This window comes from Opisthocomus hoazin, chromosome 4 (assembly GCF_030867145.1).
Source record: "Opisthocomus hoazin isolate bOpiHoa1 chromosome 4, bOpiHoa1.hap1, whole genome shotgun sequence".
NCBI lineage: Eukaryota > Metazoa > Chordata > Aves > Opisthocomiformes > Opisthocomidae > Opisthocomus > Opisthocomus hoazin.
In genome coordinates, this window is record NC_134417.1 from 91477942 (window position 1) to 91496667 (window position 18726).

Below are 18726 nucleotides of genomic sequence, written 5' to 3' on the forward strand. Positions count from 1 at the left end.
GTTCTGGTTATCACAGTCAGACTGACACTTCAGGGAACAAGACACTGTGCTTTGCAAGTGCAGTATTCCTAGGCAGGATCCATGTTTTCTAATTTGCCTGGAGCTCTAGGCGATCTTGCTGTGTCAGAAGCAGCCATCAGCTCGTACAGCATTTATTTCCTTTGTTCCTTGACTCACATCCTTCCCAGGCTTAAATTCTTTGAATGAATTTATCCTTCAGTTGATCTAACAAAGATCTCTAGAGTAAAGAAGTTGAAATCTCTATGTCAGCCTTGACAGATCAGGAAGGTTGTTGTCAGTGCTCTTCCAGGATTTGGAAGAAAATCTTTTTTAAAATATTTAAGCCACATATCAGGTCCATTGTCCCGACATGTTAAAGCATTGCTCTTTCGTTAATTTCTTCCCAGCCATAAAACTGGAAAGTATTTCTTCAAAGAACCCAAGACTCAAATGCAGTCTGGAAGAACAAAGTATCATCCTCTTCTGTTCTCATTAAAAAAAAAATAAAAATCCTAATACGTCAGATGAAAAGGAAACTATTTATAGGGAAAATAATAATGTATTTCAAAATAGTCCCATTTAAAACCTTGCTTTGCATGTTTGAGGGAATCTATTGCTTTAGGATTCAGCTCACCCCACCTACCTTTAACATGCAAATATGCCTTGGTTTCCTGATCCCCAGTATCACAGCTGTATTCTCCTGTATCTTCTAATTTGAGATTATGTATTAAGAGCTCTACCCGGCATTCCCTCTGCCTCATTTCATGCTTCTGGCTGGGCTGCAGCCCCACTCCTCCTTTCCTCCACTCCACTGCAGCGTTGGGTTTTGACAGCTCACAGCAGAGTTTAGCTGTACTTCCTTCCTCTGATTCCTTATTTTGTAGAGGTTGCTTAAATGTGACAGGAAGTGCTGCAAAATTTGAGAAGAAAATATTTTCAGAGTATTTTATTCTGGAAAGGACCCAATTCTATCTTAATTCTTCAGAAATGGCCTAGTCTAATGATTCCACAATCATTGGGCTGCAACCCTCTGTCTTGGTAGCACGTTTCTTGAGCCATTACGTGAACCAAGAGCTGAGTACAGATGGCGAGAGCTGGTTTTACGGAGTAGTCCACAGAATGGCCTAGTCTGTGGTCTGAAGGAGTCAGACTTTCCTACAGAAGTATATCCATGCAAACTAGGGATGCTTTAGTCAAAGACCACTGGGACACAGTGGGGCATGGACCCTTGTTCCTTAGCAGAGGTCTGTGAGTTTAGAATATTAATCTAAGAATATTTTTCCCCCAAATAAAGCTTCTATCAACATACAAAATACCAAGTTAGCATTCAAAACACAAGGCAATGCAATACAGTAAGAGACGATGACAGACTGATAAATGGAAGAGGAAATTCAGATTCCTGGCAAGAAGGGGCTGAAGAAAACAGATGCACTCAGTATTTACAGCCGAGTCTCAAGGCCTCAAATAATAATACAGCACATTCACATGTTATAGAAATCCTTTATCCACAAACTGTGGCATCTCTTATCATTCTAATCAGGCATTACACCTAACTGGGCATACCTTATGCCTGCTGAAGCAATCAACAACCCAAAATCACAATCAGCCTGCCTGGGTTATTTTCTGTTATCCATTCCCATATGCAGCCACACTACCTGGACTGAAAAGGCAGGAGGCTTCATCATATTTTGACATCATGGCAACATTTAATTGCCTTGATAATGATTAATCACTCCAGATACCACAAGCAGAACCTTTCTAACTTGACCATGTGTCATGCTCAAGTAGAATATGTATGCTGGCATGGACCAGCAGCAAAACAAATAAATGGCTGTAGGGAACACCAAGACAAGCTCCGTTCACTTCACCTCTACTGAGCCAAGGGTGAGTGCTCTGCCTACCATGTACAGTTACCACAGCCGTTGTCTGCTGATGTCCAGAGTCGCAGGTGTACTTTCCTGAATCATCCAGTTCTAAGTCACAAATGACCAATTCAGCAGTGGAGCCCTGCTGTTTCATCTCATATTTCAAACCAGGGTAGAGAGTAGTATCTCCTTTCCTCCACTCTACTGTAGCTTTGGGCTTGGTAAGCTCACACCTCAGTGTTGCTGTACCTCCTTCTTCTGCCTCGGAATTCTGAAGCTCTTGTTTAAAAAGTGCTGGTAGGGCTATAAAATAGAAATATAACTTGCAACATACTGCTGCTGGAGTTTGTGAAAGTAGAAAGAAAATGAAAGCACCAAAAAAGTATTTTTGCAGATGTCTCTAAACCTCAATGCTCCAGATTCAAAGTACAAGGCTATTTCCCAGAGAAATAATAGGAATATCTGCAGAACAAGAAGGAATATTTTTGAAGATGTTATATTTGCCATGTAGTATATAGAAGCTTAATCTAATCTATGATCTAAAAATGGCAGAATATCTTTCCTACTATATAATTAGCTAGCACGTTGTCCTGATCACAGAGGAAAAGATCTGAAGGTCAGCAGTAAGTTGTAAGTGTTCAGATTCCCTCTTAAGGCAGGCCACTTGTAGGAGAGATTACAATGATCCTGGAAGTAACACACTGACAAAACACATTTACTCTTGTATTGCAACTCCCATTTTCTACCTGGTCACTCTGCTGGGCTGTTTAGACCATGCTATTTTGCACACCTTCCTTAGGAATGATAGATAAGTCTTCTCCGTAAGTGACACTAACATACAGCTTCTGTTTTTAGAATATATTATAACCTTTTCCTTTTTTTCCCCCTTTTTTTTAATTTATTTTTTTTACCATTGACTGTCAAAGTGGCAGTTGTCTGCTGATCTCCACACACACAGCTGTAATCTCCAGTGTCCTCCACATCCAGCTCATGGATAATCAGCTTTGCGACAGCACCATCTTGACTCATTTTATATTTGCTGCTTGCTTTGAGCACCTCCTGCCCTCTCTTCCACTCCACCGCAGCAGGTTTAGTCAGCTCACAGTGCAGAGTGGCTGTCCCACTTTCTGCAGCTTCTAAGTCCTTCAGGTCTTTTTTGAATTTTGGAGGCAGTGCTGAAGATAAAAAAAGTTACCACAGAGACAATGAATATTCCCTAAAAAGCAGCTAGATGACATCCTGGGGGAGAGGATGCATGGTGCACTACTGAGCCCTGATCCAGGTCAGCAGAACACAACGGAAAAAATCTCCCTTGATTTCCCTGGACTCTGCATCAGGGCAAGGAATGTGAGAAGTACCAGCACAGCTGAGGAGGACAAACACCAAAAGGCAACCCTTTTCCCAATTCTAACAGAAGAAGGAAGAGCATTAGCAAACTCCAAATGAACACAAAAGGCCAAGCAAACAGAAAGGGAATGGGAACAGACCATAGCAATGGAGACTCGGGCAGGTCTAAGGTTTGGAGGACCTTAGTCCCAAGAATTACTTTACCATGCACTGTTAAGGCAGCTGTGGTGGTCTTGTCTCCACAAACACAGGTATAATCTCCAGTGTCATTCAAGTCTAAATCGTGAACTACCAGCTCCACAACACAGCCTTCCTGTCTCATGCTGTGCTTGTTGCCTGGGGTGAGGACGTGATGGCCCTTCTTCCACTGAACATGGGCAGATGCCTTGCTGAGCTCGCAGTGCAAAGTGACCGTTCCACCTTCTACCGCTTCCTTACTGGTCATTTCTTCTTGGAAAAATGGAGGCATAGCTGAAGGATGTAGGTAAAAAATATTACAAACTGAGGATATCTCCAGGGATCGGTGAGGGTAGGAAGTGACAGGGGAAAGTTGTGATGGTTATAGAAGGTTGAGCATCAGAAGGAAAGAGAGGAAAGAGAAATGAAAACATTCTAGTGGGAATATATACCCCGAACCTTTGGTTTTATACTGGCTTCCTACTAGCAAAATTGCACGGTCCTCAAGAGATTTACACCTGCTTTCTACAAGTTTCCCTGTAACAAGAACTAATAATATAATCTCTGATCCCCTTAATTCACACGTGTTTATGTCTTCCACAAACTTCATGCCTTTGTACTCTCTTTTCCTACTTACAGAGGCCTCCTGCTGAGCTCTGAGTGTTGGCAGAGCTCCTTGCTCATCATCATTCCTTCTTCCTTGAGGTGCCCTTGAAAACATGCAGCCAGAGATCACAGACTCCTCTTGACCTCAAATAAAATCTCCACGTGCTGAATTCCAACCTATTTTCATGTCTCAGAACATATTTTCCCCACTTTTATTTCCTTGAAATAAATTTAATAACCTTAAAGTACGTCCCTCTATTAACTAGGTGGGATAATGGGGTATTCCACCTCCTTAACATGGTTGCATAGCTCATATCTCAAACTTGATGACTCACTCTATAGCAGTGGAGCCAAGTTAAAATATCCAGCCTAGAAGCCAGGTTTAGCCTCCTTGATTGTGCACACTTCCCATCTCCGGCAGTGTTAAGCTGAAACACCAGTTTTGTTTGCGCAGCAACTGGTTCTTGCAATAAAGTAAGACCAGAAGGAGGTCACAGGAAGAATTTATTCGTTTCTGCTTAGAAGATCAGACTCCCAGTGCAAACCGATCTTTGTGCATTAGAACAGTGGTTATGGGCACAAAAACCGATATAAACATAACTCGGCACAGAATGAATTGTAATTAATACACCCTTATTCTGGATACTGCTTTTTATACCCTGTACCACATCAAAATGGTAGGTGTTGAGAAAGCCAGAAAGGAACGGCAAAGAATAAACAGATTTAGAAAAGAAATGCAGGAAAGGAAAGATAAAAGGATAGTGGGTTTATATGCTAGGAAAGGAATGTCAGAAGGGAAAGATGAAAGGACAACAGGTTTGTGTTTCAGGAAAGGAAAAGACAATGGATGGCACAGGAAAATATAGACCGTGATTTTCCAATATACACAGCCTGCAGGTCAACAAAGACAGGGAATACTATTTCAAGTGAATGGAACTTTGGTTAATAAGGTTGAATGAACAGACGTGGAAAAATGAACACCTGAGTAGAGGACAGATGTTTCCAGTTAGGAAATAGGAGGTCAAGATAATTTTTACCCTTTACTGTTACGACAGCTGTAGTCTGGTGCTCTCCACACACACAGGTGTAGTCTCCTGCATCCGCCTCAGCTATTTCACGAATCACCAGCTCTGCCTTGGTCCCTTCCTGCCTCATTTTGTATTTCTCACTTGCTTTGAGCATCCTGTGGTCCTTCTGCCACTCCACTGGAGCAGCCTTGGTGAGCTCACAGTGCAGGGTGACTTCTCCACCTTCTTCTGCTTCCTTGTTCTTTAGCCCTTCCTTAAAGAGCGGTGGCAGAGCTGAAGGATGCAACATGGACAAATGGTCATCAGAAAACCAGAATTAAAATCCTGATTTATTTCTCTTGCCTGGGATTATTTTCCCTTATGCCTCCCTTTTTCAGCCTATTATAAACATACTTAGCTATAGCCAAGTTCAGAAATTCTAAGAGTATCCTTCTTCAAGTGTGATGTGATTTCACTTCATGCAAGGGATCAGTTCCCTGGGTGTCTGTTGGTTTTCACGGTGAAAGAACAATACAGAAAGATTCAGATCTTGAGTCAACAGCACTCACAGATAACAATTCTGGATACAGTACAGTTTTACCTACACATTGTTATTTTCTGGTTTGTTTTTACTAAAAACTTCTAGCCCTACCTACACGAAAGCAGACAGATTTCAAAATAAAACTACTTCTACTTTTAAATAGAAGGGCCATTACATGTAATAAGAAATTCAGTTTCTCAGTTCTCACCGTTTCCCATTTTGGAAATCAAAACCCAAATACAGAACAACCTATAGGAAACTACCTTCAGGAAAACTAATTATTAACATTTACCCACAAATTTGCCTTGTGCACAACCACCGTAAGCAGGTACAGAACACAAACAGTAGTCCCCAAATGCCTCAGAAAAGTCCGTATCTCAGGAAAGGTGGAGGGGAGTCAGAAGGTTTTGGAAAAAAGCTGGAGAGGACAGAAATGGGTCTCTTTTACCAGGTAAGTTCCTGAGAGCCAAGGACCGCTACTCCATTAAAATGGATACTTATTAATGAGAGGAGAGCAGAATGTCAGGTGATGAGATTATTAACATAACACACAGATTTATTTCTGGATTGGTTTATTGGGAGCTAGCAGGATAAAGAAGACTATAGCTGCTGATAATCTGTGTTGTTGGGTTTTTTTTAAATACCTAACTGTCACGGTAGTCCTGATCCCCACACAGACATGTAGACCCCTGCATCCTTCAAACCTAAATTACAGAATCACAGAATGGTAGGGGTTGGAAGGGACGCCTGTGGGTCATCTAGTCCAACCTCGCACCGAAGCAGGGTCACCCAGAGCAGGCTGCACAGGACCTTGTCCAGGCGGGTCTTGAATATCTCCAGAGAAGGAGACTCCACAACCTCCCTGGGCAGCCTATTCCAGTGCTCTGTCACCCTCAGAGGCAAGAAATTCTTCCTCATGTTCAGACGGAACTTCCTCTGCTTCAGCTTGTGCCCACTGCCCCTTGTCCTGTCGCTGGGCACTACTGAAAAGAGCTTGGCCCCATCCTCTTGACACCCACCCTTCAGATATTTGTAAGTATATATTAGGTCCCCTCTCAGCCTTCTCTGCTTCAGGCTGAACAAGCCCAGCTCCCTCAGCCTCTCCTCGTAAGAGAGATGCTCCAGTCCCCTCATCAACCTCGTAGCCCTGCGCTGGATTCTCTCCAGTAACTCTTCATCTTTCTTGAACTGGGGAGCCCAGAACTGGACAGAGTACTCCAGATGAGGCCTCACTAAGGCAGTGTAGAGGAGAAGGAGAACCTCCCTCGACCTGCTGGCCACACTCCTCCTTATGCATCCCAGAATGCCATTGGCCTTCTTGGCAGCCAGGGCACACTGCTGGCTCATGGTTAACCTGTCGTCCACCAGGACACCCAGGTCCCTCTCCGCAGAGCTGCTCTCCAGCAGGTCCACCCCAAGCCCGTACAAGCGTAACAAGCTCTGAAACGGTAACACTTCTCTTGTTCTGCATATCTGACCTGCTTAAAGAATCTGGTACCCCCAGAAGCAGCTGTGGCCAGGTCACACAACACAGTCACATCTCCTCCTCCTTCTGCTGCCCCAACTCTCACTTCTCCTTTGAGCAGTGCTCGGAGATCAGAGGGCCTGACAGACCATACAGGTGTGTTTTGGAGAAAACTGTGGTTGACTGAAGTGAACCACTGGGATGAAGGGGGGTAGGAAAGGGCTGGAAGATGTAAATATACAAGAGGAGGAGACTTGGACAGAAAGAAACATCTCATTTTCTCCTTTTAAAGGGGACAGATTAATAATGACCTAAAAATTTGCCCTGAGCTATTTGTTCTCAGTAAGAAAAGAGCTAATCATAGAATGAAGGAAGAGAAAGGGATAAAAAACAAAGACACATTGTTGATCCAGGGCAGAAACAACTGAATTTCAGGGTGATGTCTATCTACAGAGCTATTCAAAAATTTTAATAAGTTCTTTTTACCATGGACTGTTAAGGTTGCTGTTGTCTTCTGGTCACCACACACACAGGTGTAATCTCCAGCATCTTTTACTTCTAGGTCACGAATGACCAGCTCTGCAGTGGTGCCAGGCTGTCTCATCTGATATTTGTCACTTGCTTTGAGTACTTTGGACCCTATTTTCCATTGCACTGGAGCTGCTTTGGTTAATTTACAATGCAGAGAGACTGATGCTCCTTCTAGGACTTCTTCATTCTTCAGTTCTTCCTTGAAAACCACCGGCAGGGCTGGGAATGGAAAGTCAATAGATAGCATATTTAAACTAAGACTTCTGCACTTGCGATCAGCATCATGAATTCTCAACTGAAGTTCAAATCCGGCCAAGTCAGGGTCTTTGGCCATTGAGGCTGAGGCTACCACTACAATGATCTGGAAAACTATATGCAGCAGTGACAGTAAGAAAATAATTGCGGAGCTGACAGGTCAAAGGCTGGATTGGATTCAAGATGCAATCTACAGAATTTATCACAGTGCCACCCTCCACGGGGGCAGGACATCTCAGCTGGTCTAACAGGAGCATTTCCTAGGTGCTATTCCGTTAGACTTACAACATAGCAGCTTGGCTGCGTGGCGAAATAGTCATGTGCTCAGCTCCCTTATCAGGAACACCAGACCAAAATTAAGTGTCAGAACACAAAGTTCTCCTTTCCTGAACGCAAATTCATTCCTAGGGAAAAGCTGATAGGCGAACACTTCGTACAGCAACAGGATGTTTCAGAGAAACAAAAAATGAACAGTCATCTGCAAGATGAGTTTACCATTCACTATCAGAGAAGCGGTGGTGTGTTGGTCTCGACACACACAGGTGTAATCTCCCGCATCCTGCAGCTCTAGATCACAAATTTCCAGCTCAGCAAGAGCATTATCCTGCCGCATGATGTATTTCTCACTTGCCCTGAGTATTTTATTTCCTTTCTTCCACGACACAGCTGCAGCCTTGGTCAGCTCACAGCGCAGAGTGGCTGTTTGGCTTTCCATGGCTTGCAGGTCCTTCAGTTCTTCTTTGAAAAGCACAGGCAGGGCTGAAGGTCACAAAACAGGCAGAGGACATTAGAAATGACATGTGGCACAGAGGTGATGGCAGTGTGGGGGGGAAGGTACAGAAACAGAGAACATTTTAACATGGAAAGTGTTTCCTTTCCCCCATAATTCTGGGACATTGGGCAAAGCATTAGACGGGAACAGAAAAGCCACCTGGATGCAACCAGATCTTAGAGACAGCTTAGAAATTTAAAGAAACAAATTCAGCCACAAGTGAACACACAACCAATAGCCACGAGCTGGTAAAGAAAAACACAATAATACAGATATATGTATATGTTTTTTACCATGCACTATCAAGGCAGCTGTTGTCTTATGTTCTCCACACACACATGTGTATTGTCCAGCATCTTTCAACTCTACGTCATGGATAAGCAGCTTCATGACCGTGCCCTCCTGTCTCATTTTGTATTTGTCGCTGAGTTTGAGCACACTGCTTCCCTTTCTCCACTCTACTTGAGCAACTTTGGTCAGCTCGCAGCGCAGAGTGGCTGCTTGACCTTCTGTTACCTCCTCATCCTTCAGGCTGTCCTTGATGCGTGCAGGTAGCGCTGTGGATGCAATGAACAGAGGGTTAAAATGGAGCTGTAAACGCAGCCTCCTGGTGAAGGGCAGGGCTGGGGGAAGGAAAGACGAGCTGTCTTTGGGCCTGATCTCACATCTACTTTAGGCATCAGATCTTAAAACCACTTTGTATATGGAATTGGGGGAAGATTTTTCCCTTAGATCACAAAACGCAAATGAATTCTCATGACTATGACATGTCAAGTCAGACTCTGAGGAACCATGCAGAAATAACAATGAACACAGAGAAAAAATGAACTCAAACCAAAAGCTCGATAACGAGGACATCTCGATGAAATTGGTTATTACCGTGTACTGCTAAGGAAGCTGTGGACTGCTTATCCCCACACACGCAGGTATAATCACCAGCATCACTTTCATTTAGATTATGGATCACCAGTTCTGCAGTGACATCCTTCTGCTTCATTTTGTATTTCTCACTAGGTTTGAGTACTGTGTGTCCTTTTTTCCACTCCACTGAAGCGGTCTTGGTCAGCTCACAGCGTAGAGTGACTACTTCACCCTCCATGGCTTCCTCATTTCTTAACTCTTCTTTGAAGAGAGCAGGAAGGGCTGAGAAACAGAGGAGCAAACATTTTCATGACAAGCAGTTCTTGGCCACCAAAAAGAATGAACCTGATGTTTACTAATATCTATCCATGCCCAGTTATTGACATGAGCATCATCTCATAGAAGGAAGGTATGATAGACACAAAAGGGTCTTATACCGTAGGTAAATTTGCTGATTGGTTTAGAGATGTATGGAGAACAAACAGTAGGAATGGGAAAACTTCATGTAGGGTCAGAACTGCAACTTTCTCAGTGTAATTCAGCCTGGGAAACTGATACGGTAGGTTACACCATGATCACGAAAAAAACTGAAGGAAAAAATGAAAAGGTTTTACCTTACCTGTTAGGGATGCCTATGGACCTAGCCTGAGAGTTATAATGAGGCTGAAAAGCAGAGTCAAAGAGTTCCCTTGAAAGTGCTTGGGTAACAATAAAAGGAAAAAGAAGGACGATGTCTCTATTGTGGAAGTTTGCTAGAAGACCTTCACACCAGGAAGTTCAGGTGAATCATAACACCCCACCCCCTTGGGAACAACTAATAGTCTTTCAGAGCATAAGACTGAAGGGTAATGGGGTAACATGTACTGTGGGAGCAGTAGGATGGGACAATGCCTGCTAAGACTCTGGAATGGGGTGGGAAACACTTTTGGATGTAGGATATGAAATAACAGGAGAGAATGGTCTCCAATTTCTGACCAGCAAGTAATAAATCTTTAAGGATACAGATGTGGAGGATAATTGGGCAGACACCGATTTTGAAGCAGGAGAGCTCACGAATTTTACGACAAGTAATGATGGAGAAGAGCAAAAGGAAATTCTGTGGGCAACAAGAAAGCAAGCTTCACTAATTCAAGAACTGTTACTTATGATCAAGCAGAAGCAAACTTCAAGAACAAGGCAGTTTAAAAGAGTGGAAAACTTCCCAAAGAAACAATGTTAAGGGCATAATTACAGAGACTACCTCACTCCAAGGATAATCAGGAATAGCCTGCCTAAATCACAAATTCTTCGATGTCTGAAACTCAAGACACCTATGAAATACGGGAGGTTTAGGTGAGTGCAAATGAAATATTACAGCATATAGAGGCAAAATCAGAAATGCCAGTGTCCCTGCATGTCTCAAGAAGGTCAAGGGCAGTTTCCCATTCCTGGACTCTGTCAGCTCATGGACAAAGAGACCAACATGAAAGAGGGGCTGAAAGCTAGTCTGCAAAATGATGCTGATATCAAATGTCTCCTGACACAGCTGTATGCTGTATGTATTTGTATCTGGCAACTGGGTGGTGAGATCAGTACTCCATGTCCTCTGCTCACAGTCCAACTTGAGGCTCTTGGCTGTATCAGAATATTAGCATACAAATCCCAGGAAACCTGGCTAGCCTGAACTAGGAAGAAGCAGGAATAATACATTCTGTAGGTAGACTGGAAGGAAGAAAAACAAGGGAGAAGTTTGTCTATCAGTCCTCAGGAATGTAGATTTATGGTAGGTAATGTGGGGACAGCTGAAGTGTTTAATTCATTTTTCTTCTTTAAAATTAAAAGTTAATGATAGCTAAGAAAGTAATAGAAATTCTGGCTAGGATAAGAAAAAATGGATTAGGGAACATTTAAATAAACTGAATATTCTCACAGCACCTTGGCATGATGAAATTTGTCATGGAATACTTCAGGCTCAACCAGTATCAGTAACAGTTACATCGGAGAAATCAAAGAGAATGGGTGATGTTCCACAAGTATAGAAAAAAGTGGAAATTCAGAGGTGGAAAAGGTCTCACAGATTGAAATGCACATGTTGAGTTCTTGCCATGTAAAGCAAGAGTCTAAGCTCTCAGGACAGTCAAGAAAGATCCAGACAAAGTCAATGGAGCCAACGGAGCTACCTGCTGACCAAATGTAAATGTCTGCTATATGGCGAACTGGATGTCTCCCTGGCTTGCATTGACTGTGTTGATTCGATCTCCATTGACAACAGTGGGAATTTGGGAACACTCACCAGTCTTGACCTACGTGCTGAATCCCCTTCACAGTGCTTGTCTTGGAAAAAGGAAGACGACGGGTGCAACAGAGAGAGGATCCAAGGAATTATAGCCATTTCAACTTAGCTTTAATTGTCTGACAAATATTGTAGCAATACCCTTGGACTTGCCAAGAGCTTTTCTCTTCAGGAACCAGTGCAATTTTTCTTAATGTGGGTTAATAAGCTTCACTGATAGAAAAACACAGTACAAGCTGTACACTTATTTATTTCATGAAAACTTACAGTCTTAGGTATAGGTGGAACTACAGTGGGAAGCACCACCAGTTTGAAAATCACAGTGAAAGAATGAATATTCAACTGTGATTTAGACTCACAATGAAAGAATGAGTTGAGCAGAGTTGCTCAATACTCTGCAGTCCAGTATTATTTAGCGTTTTCTTTAGTGACTTGGAGAATGAAATGCAGTCATTAACTTTGCAGATCATCTCAAGCTGGGAAAGGAGAGAAGCTGAAAGCGCTTTGTTAAACAGGATTAGGGTACACAAGATCTTGATGAAGCAGTGGTGAAAAAAATAGGCTAAAATTCAGCAAAAGCAAGTGCAAAATACTATATTTAGGAACAAACACCAACATAAATACAAGATAGGGAACAACAGGCAGCAGATCTGCAGAGAGATTTTAGGTTACAAGGGATCATGGAGTAAATGCAAGTCAAAAAATGCAATTCTGATGTGAATAAAGCAAACATCATAATAGGGATATGTAAAATGGAGTGTCATATGCAAAAGACACAAAGTCCTTCCATCCTACTCCAGTCTGGCAAAGCCTCAGATGGAGCACCGTAGTCTGCTTTTGGCCACCACACTTCTAGAAAGATGTGGATTAACTGAAGGTGGTCCAGAAAGCAACAACGATGAGCTGAAGTCTAGAAAACATGACCTATGAAGAAAGAGTGAAAGGATTGAAGGTGCTTAGTCCAGAAAAGAGAAGGCAGAAAGGAGACATGAAATAAGTTATCAAAGCTTTCACAGAGAGGAAAATAGCAAATATTTCTCCATTTCTACAGGACATGGGACAAGAAGTAATGACTTAAGCCAGCTTGAGACAGGCTTTTGTTGACATTAGGAACTTTCTGGCAGTATTGAAGGCTAGGCAGTGGAATGAATGTCCAAGGGAACTGCAAATTCTTCAGCACTGGTGTGACGCTAGGTAGGCGTGATGGTGACTTGGGGCTTAAGGATGGACTAGAAGACCTGTACAGGTCCTTTCCAATTTTCTTTTCCATGGTTAAATTGGAATTTCAAGACTGAATCCATCCTCATTTTTTTGGTAAATATCAAGGTGAAAAAATCTGGGCAGTAAAAAGAAATCAACTCATTCACCTACTGAATTTCCAGGCGATAAAGATGACTGAAACTACTTCTTAATGTCCCATGTTAAGAGTGGAAACAAAGTTTCCCTCTCTTCCAAGGAATGTTTTCAGATGAATTTGACCGAAGACTATGAAGTACTCTCACATTATAATGCTGACTATTCTGCAATACCAGAATACAAATGTACATAATCCTTGGTCAGTTACATAAAAAAAAGTTGCACTGAATCAAGTTTTGTTTGCCTTCTTTAAAATTGTCTAGAAAATCCTAAATGTAACTTGAAATCCAAGATCACTCTTTTTAAGCAGTATGAATGTTCCTGCTGTGCCAACTCTCTAGGCTCAAGTCAAAAGTAAGTAAAACAGAATGAAAAATGTCAGCACATGGGATCCTTCAGCCTTCAGTGTGCTGCAAAGCAGTGTAGCCGTGCACCAACAAAAGCAAGGAGAAGCAAACAGGTAAAATTTTAGTATAATCAATTGAATGACAATGCTAATTAGAATTAGATAAAAATCACAATAAAAACAAGAAAATCTGTTACCAACAGAATTAATGATTGCAAGATTAGAGAAAGAACTCATTGCATGTCAGTAGTGAGGTTTCCAGAGGAGAGAGGAGAAACATCACACAAAAATTTCTCATTTCTGTTTTCTTTACCATGCACTGTCAGTGCTGCAGTAGTCTTCACTTCTCCACATACACAGGTGTACTCCCCGGCATCCTTGACTTCCAAAGCATGGATCAGCAGTTGTGCTGTAGTACCTTCCTGTCTCATAGTATATTTTTCACTTGATTTGAGCACTTTGTGTTTCTTTTTCCACTCCACAGAGGCAGCCCTAGATAGCTCACATTGCAGCGTGGCTGTTCCACCTTCTGTGGCTGCTTCATTCTTCATCTCTTTCTTGAAGTGTGCAGGCAAGGCTGAGGAGTTCGAAGAGCGGAATTTATGACCATGACAGCTATTCAAGTAACAATTTATCTATGGTCTGTCAACACTCGTGACAAGAAAAGCCTTCGCTAATCAAGTAGGATTGGTAACCACTCTGAGACCCATAAAACAGTGACTTTGGAAAGCTGGGAAACACCTTATTCAGAAGTCAGAGATTTTTTTACAGTATGGTCTGTAGCATGAAATGGAGAACCACACCACTCAGCTTCTTCAGACCCTGCAAGACTGAGCCCTACCTGTCTTTGTGTATAACCTACTACAGTGGAAAACAAAGCCTAACAAGAGTGTCTAAGTTCTATCACAATGCAAATCATTGCTAAAAAAGTTCATAAAGGAAACTATATCTGAGGCATCGATCTTACTTTTCCTTGAGATTTCTCCTCAGGTAGTGGTCTAGCAGAATTTGACCGCCAAATGATTCTGAAACACTGAAAACTGTGTCAAAAATATCTCATAACCAAATTGTAATATTGTCATCTTCAGGATTGTAACATATTTACAACCAACATCACACTAACGTGATTTTCCTTTTTTAGCAACTACTACTGAACATGATCAAAGAAACAAATTAGTACAAAGAAGAATATCTGAAATTTTTGCAATGAACACCTCATCTCGGCCTGATACTAAATCCATCAGAAACAGGGCTGCAAGTTCAAAGCTGATACTACTGTGTTCTTAAAAAAACAGGTGGTTGAAAATAATCCACTTAATATTTTTTAAACCTTTTTTTACCATTCACTTTTAGTGCAGCGGTGGTTTTCTGATCTCCGTAACAGCACGTGTAATCTCCAGCATCTGTCAGATCTAAATCACGGATCACCAGCTCAGCAATTGCGCCCTCGCATCTCATGGTGAACTTCGCATTTGTTTCCAGGGCTCTGTCTCCTTTCCTCCATTCCACGGCAGCTGCAGACTTGTTCAGCTCGCAGCAGAAAGTGGCTGTGCCGTTTTCTGTGGCTTCCACATTCTTCAACTCTTTTTTAAAATGCGGAGGAAGGGCTGAAGATCATAGGTGAAGAGAGAGCACTTTAAAACTGAGGAAATACCGTGTCTTGACTGCTCCACTGGATTGAAACCCTTTGATCTCCAAAAGTTTTAGAATATACAGCACTTGAGAGGCAAATGGTGATTTCAGGGGCATCCCTGCCTTGTGCTTTGCAACACACCACATTCAGCATGTCACAACTGATTTGGAAATCAGTGTTGTAAAACTGTAATTTCAATACTGAAAAGCATGATTAAAGGAATTTTCAGATATGAATAACAGAAAGATGACCCCAGGCTTTCAAGGAAATAGGCATAGCTCCCTCTTATGATCAGATGAATAATTAAAATGAACTCTATATATTTTTAATTTCCAGGCTCCAATGTATCCTTCTTACCTGCCTTTCTCATTTATTATCTTAACAGAGCACCTTCTACTCCATTCAAGAAAAACAAGTGAAATCTCAGTGATATGCCTGGAGAAATTAATTAATGGAAATACTGAAAGGGCTATTTATGACTTCACCAAGGTCTTCATTATCTGCTTTCAGATTCCATTAATATGAAAGAACAGGACAGAAAAGACTGTATGGTGCTATTTATCAGTCCAAAGTGAAGGACTTTCCATAAAAGATATTCCCAGTGGTTGATAGAGCTGCCATAATTTAAAATAATAGATGGGCTCAAGACCAGTTTGTGATCCTGCATGAGATAACAGATGACAAAGCAGAAAATCCCTATTAAACTTATGCATTTTACCATGCACTGTCAGGGATGCAGCAGTCATCTTGTCTCCGCACACACACGTGTAATCTCCTGCATCTTCTTCCTCCAGGCTATGGATTGTCAGCTCAGCAATGGTATCCTTCAGTCTCATTTTGTACTTCTCACTAGGCTTGAGCACCTTTTGCCCTTTCCTCCACTCCACCGGAGTGGGTTTAGTTAGCTCACACTGCAGAACAGCCGTCCCGTTTTCTGTGGCTTCCAAATTGACAAGTTCTTTTTTGAACAGTGCAGGCAAAGCTATGGGATGTAACATAAACAGAGAGTACATCAAAACCATTAACCCAGACCTTGAGGAACTTAGGACTAGGTCCTGAGTCCAGTCCTTCACTATTACAGGAAAACAAATCATAGTGTCTTGAAAATTGCAGCTATTAGAAAACTGCTGCAGGATCTCACAGGGATAATCACCACCCTGACTTGCTTCTAAAATTGACTCATGCAGCACATGCACCGTGTCCCAGCTGATTCCAGCAGTTCTCCCTACCTATTTCAGTCTGAAATCATCTATCTTGAACATTAATGACCTGACTTCTGATGAAAAGTCATCACCGTGGATGATGACACTGCTAGCTGGAGATCGCTGTGTTTCCTGACACCATAATTTATCTTTCTGGTTCAGAAAAAAAATTCCTAATATAACTTCATGTGCACCTCTAGGCCATAATTTTCAAGGACATAATGGCTCTAATAGCAGGAATACAGGATTTTTTTGGCAACATTTAGCACGTTGCCTTTTGGCATGCAACCAAAGTAAAAAGGAAGAGACTTGCACAGGGAAGAAAGTGCCAGCTCAGAGGAGGGGAGGAACAGAAGTGCCTCTAGCTGGGATAAAGAAGAGGAAGTAAAAGTGTGCAGAATATCTGAGAGAAGAGAGTTTTAACTCTACAGTTTTGCCCCTGTCCTTAGACTCATCTTATACTTAAGATAGATCTCAAATAAAAACTGTTCTTTCATCTATTGGAACTACGTATGAACTATTTCCACTGGAGGGGGCAATCGAAGCTTGTCCCTATTCACCATGGCAAAGACAGGAACAAAATCTGTCTCACTACTCCATAAATCAGGACCTGTGAAATAATGGTCTGGGGGATTTTTTTTTTATTTGAAAATACCATTTCCTCAGCAGAATATGTCACAGTCCTGAAAAAGAAGAGGGCAATCATTCATTCCTGAATGGAAAAATCTCTTGCTAACTGAGCTCAGCATTTTTAAAGAACTTTCAATTTAGGCATCGAAATCCACTGACGTCAGCAAGACACAAGCACAAACCCTCTGAGAATAATCTTGCTGCTGTAGGTCTGCTTGCTCTTGGCCTTACATACAGATGCCATTTTGACTTTTAAAAGTGAAGACTAAGATGAGAAATTCTCACAACTCTTCTTTACTTTGCTATAAAGCCATCAGTTTCAAACTGACGAACAGTGGGAGATGGGATGAAAGATAGCCAGCAAACCGAGAAAATGCTGCAGAATCAAAACATCAAAGCAAGTGGGAAAGGAGCCTCTCAGAGAAGAGGGATCTCCTTGAGATACTGCTTTCAGAATGGAGAATGGCTTTTTTACCATGGACTGTCAAGACAGCCGAGGTCTTCTGATCTCCGCACACACAGGTATATTCTCCTGTATCTTCTACCTCCAGATCTCGGATCAACAGCTCTGCAGTGGTATCTTCTTGTCTCATCCTATACTTATCACTTGGCTTGAGTGTCTTGTCCCCTTTTTTCCACTCCACCGGGACACCGACCTTGCTCAGCTCACAGCGCAGAGTGGCTGTTGCACCATCCGTGGCTTCTCTGTTCTTCAGTCCTTCTTTGAAAAATGCAGGCAAAGCTGAAGGACAGCAATATAGGCAGTGAGATGTAATGCTCCAAAGAGTTAAAAATAAACATGGATTTTTAATTTTCCTTTTCCCTCTTATCTTGAACTGACTTATCAATACAAGAATATAGATTCTCAATAGTCTACATGAATCAATATGAGGGAAGAAATGCCATCATCATAAAAGGATTCAATGCTTGCTGTAATCCGTTGAGATATTCTACATGTACTCAGTCACAAATTAATGCAGACAGAGGTAGAAACCCCAATTTTTTCCTGTGAAATTTCAAAAAAAAAAAAAACTAATATGAAATTTCTGGAAAAAATTGGTTTTCCTAAATGACCTTTTAAACCATAATAGGAGAATGTTTGCTATGTTTTCACACAGTTAAGCAAACAAAAAGACATGGTCCATTAAAAAAATGAAACGCTGGAGTTTCATTCTAAATGTCAGTTTGAAATGAAATTTTTCATTTCAATACATGGTGGGAAAACAAGCATTTTCACCTGAACTGACATATGGTTTCGAACATGTCCGTTGCAGTAAAAACCAAAATTCTTCCTGAGAATGGTCATCCCTTAGAAAGTTTGGGCTTGCTTTACACAGGATGCAATGACAACTGGCCTGTATTTATAAAAGCATCTCCGTGTCCCTGCTTCGGCAGGAGGGTTGGACTAGATGACCCACAGAGGTCCCTTCCAACCCCTACCATTCTGTCATTCTGTGATTCTGTGTAATGGAGTATGGGAATAAGATTCCAAGGAATAACCTAACCGTTCACAATTTTATGAAACCTTAAAATCCCTATGTCATTAGCCTTTTGAGGCAACCCATCTTAATGGGCTTGAGCATAACAAGGAGGCTAATAAAGGCACTTTGACTTGGAAAAGTAAAATGATGGACCCTAAATAAAACAGTAGTGGCATTCGGAATGCCTGTGTGTTTCTCTGAGCTTGCACACCGGCACCCCTCCTGTGCCGTGCACCCTGGCTGCACTGATGCCAATGGGAGTGTTTCACTGGCATCAGGGAGCTGTGGCTAAGGCTCTGGCAGAAAGGAGGAGATGGCAGGGTAAACAGAGGTCTGTCCAAATGAACAGAGAAAAGACGATAGTTACTATGTGTCTTGT

At 41.9% G+C, this 18726-nt stretch overlaps 1 protein-coding gene across 20 annotated transcripts in view; it reads right to left on the reverse strand.

The window, feature by feature from the left end:
* OBSCN (obscurin, cytoskeletal calmodulin and titin-interacting RhoGEF) overlaps positions 1–18726 on the reverse strand; it is a 202913-nt gene that overhangs the window by 94476 nt on the left and 89711 nt on the right. For 9 of the 20 annotated variants that reach the window (XM_075419909.1, XM_075419905.1, XM_075419904.1 and 6 more), the window contains 13 exons: positions 17342–17608; positions 15753–16016; positions 14742–15008; positions 13715–13978; positions 9446–9709; positions 8860–9123; positions 8290–8553; positions 7495–7758; positions 5033–5296; positions 3417–3683; positions 2777–3040; positions 1902–2168; positions 644–910 (listed from right to left, as the gene is read on the reverse strand). The exons of 1 other annotated variant lie outside the window; for it this stretch is intronic. In XM_075419909.1, coding sequence (XP_075276024.1) covers positions 644–910; positions 1902–2168; positions 2777–3040; positions 3417–3683; positions 5033–5296; positions 7495–7758; positions 8290–8553; positions 8860–9123; positions 9446–9709; positions 13715–13978; positions 14742–15008; positions 15753–16016; positions 17342–17608 — 3447 coding nt within the window. The remainder of the gene's footprint in view (positions 1–643; positions 911–1901; positions 2169–2776; positions 3041–3416; positions 3684–5032; positions 5297–7494; positions 7759–8289; positions 8554–8859; positions 9124–9445; positions 9710–13714; positions 13979–14741; positions 15009–15752; positions 16017–17341; positions 17609–18726) is intronic. 10 more of the 20 variants (XM_075419916.1, XM_075419915.1, XM_075419902.1 and 7 more) reach the window with 9 other exon arrangements.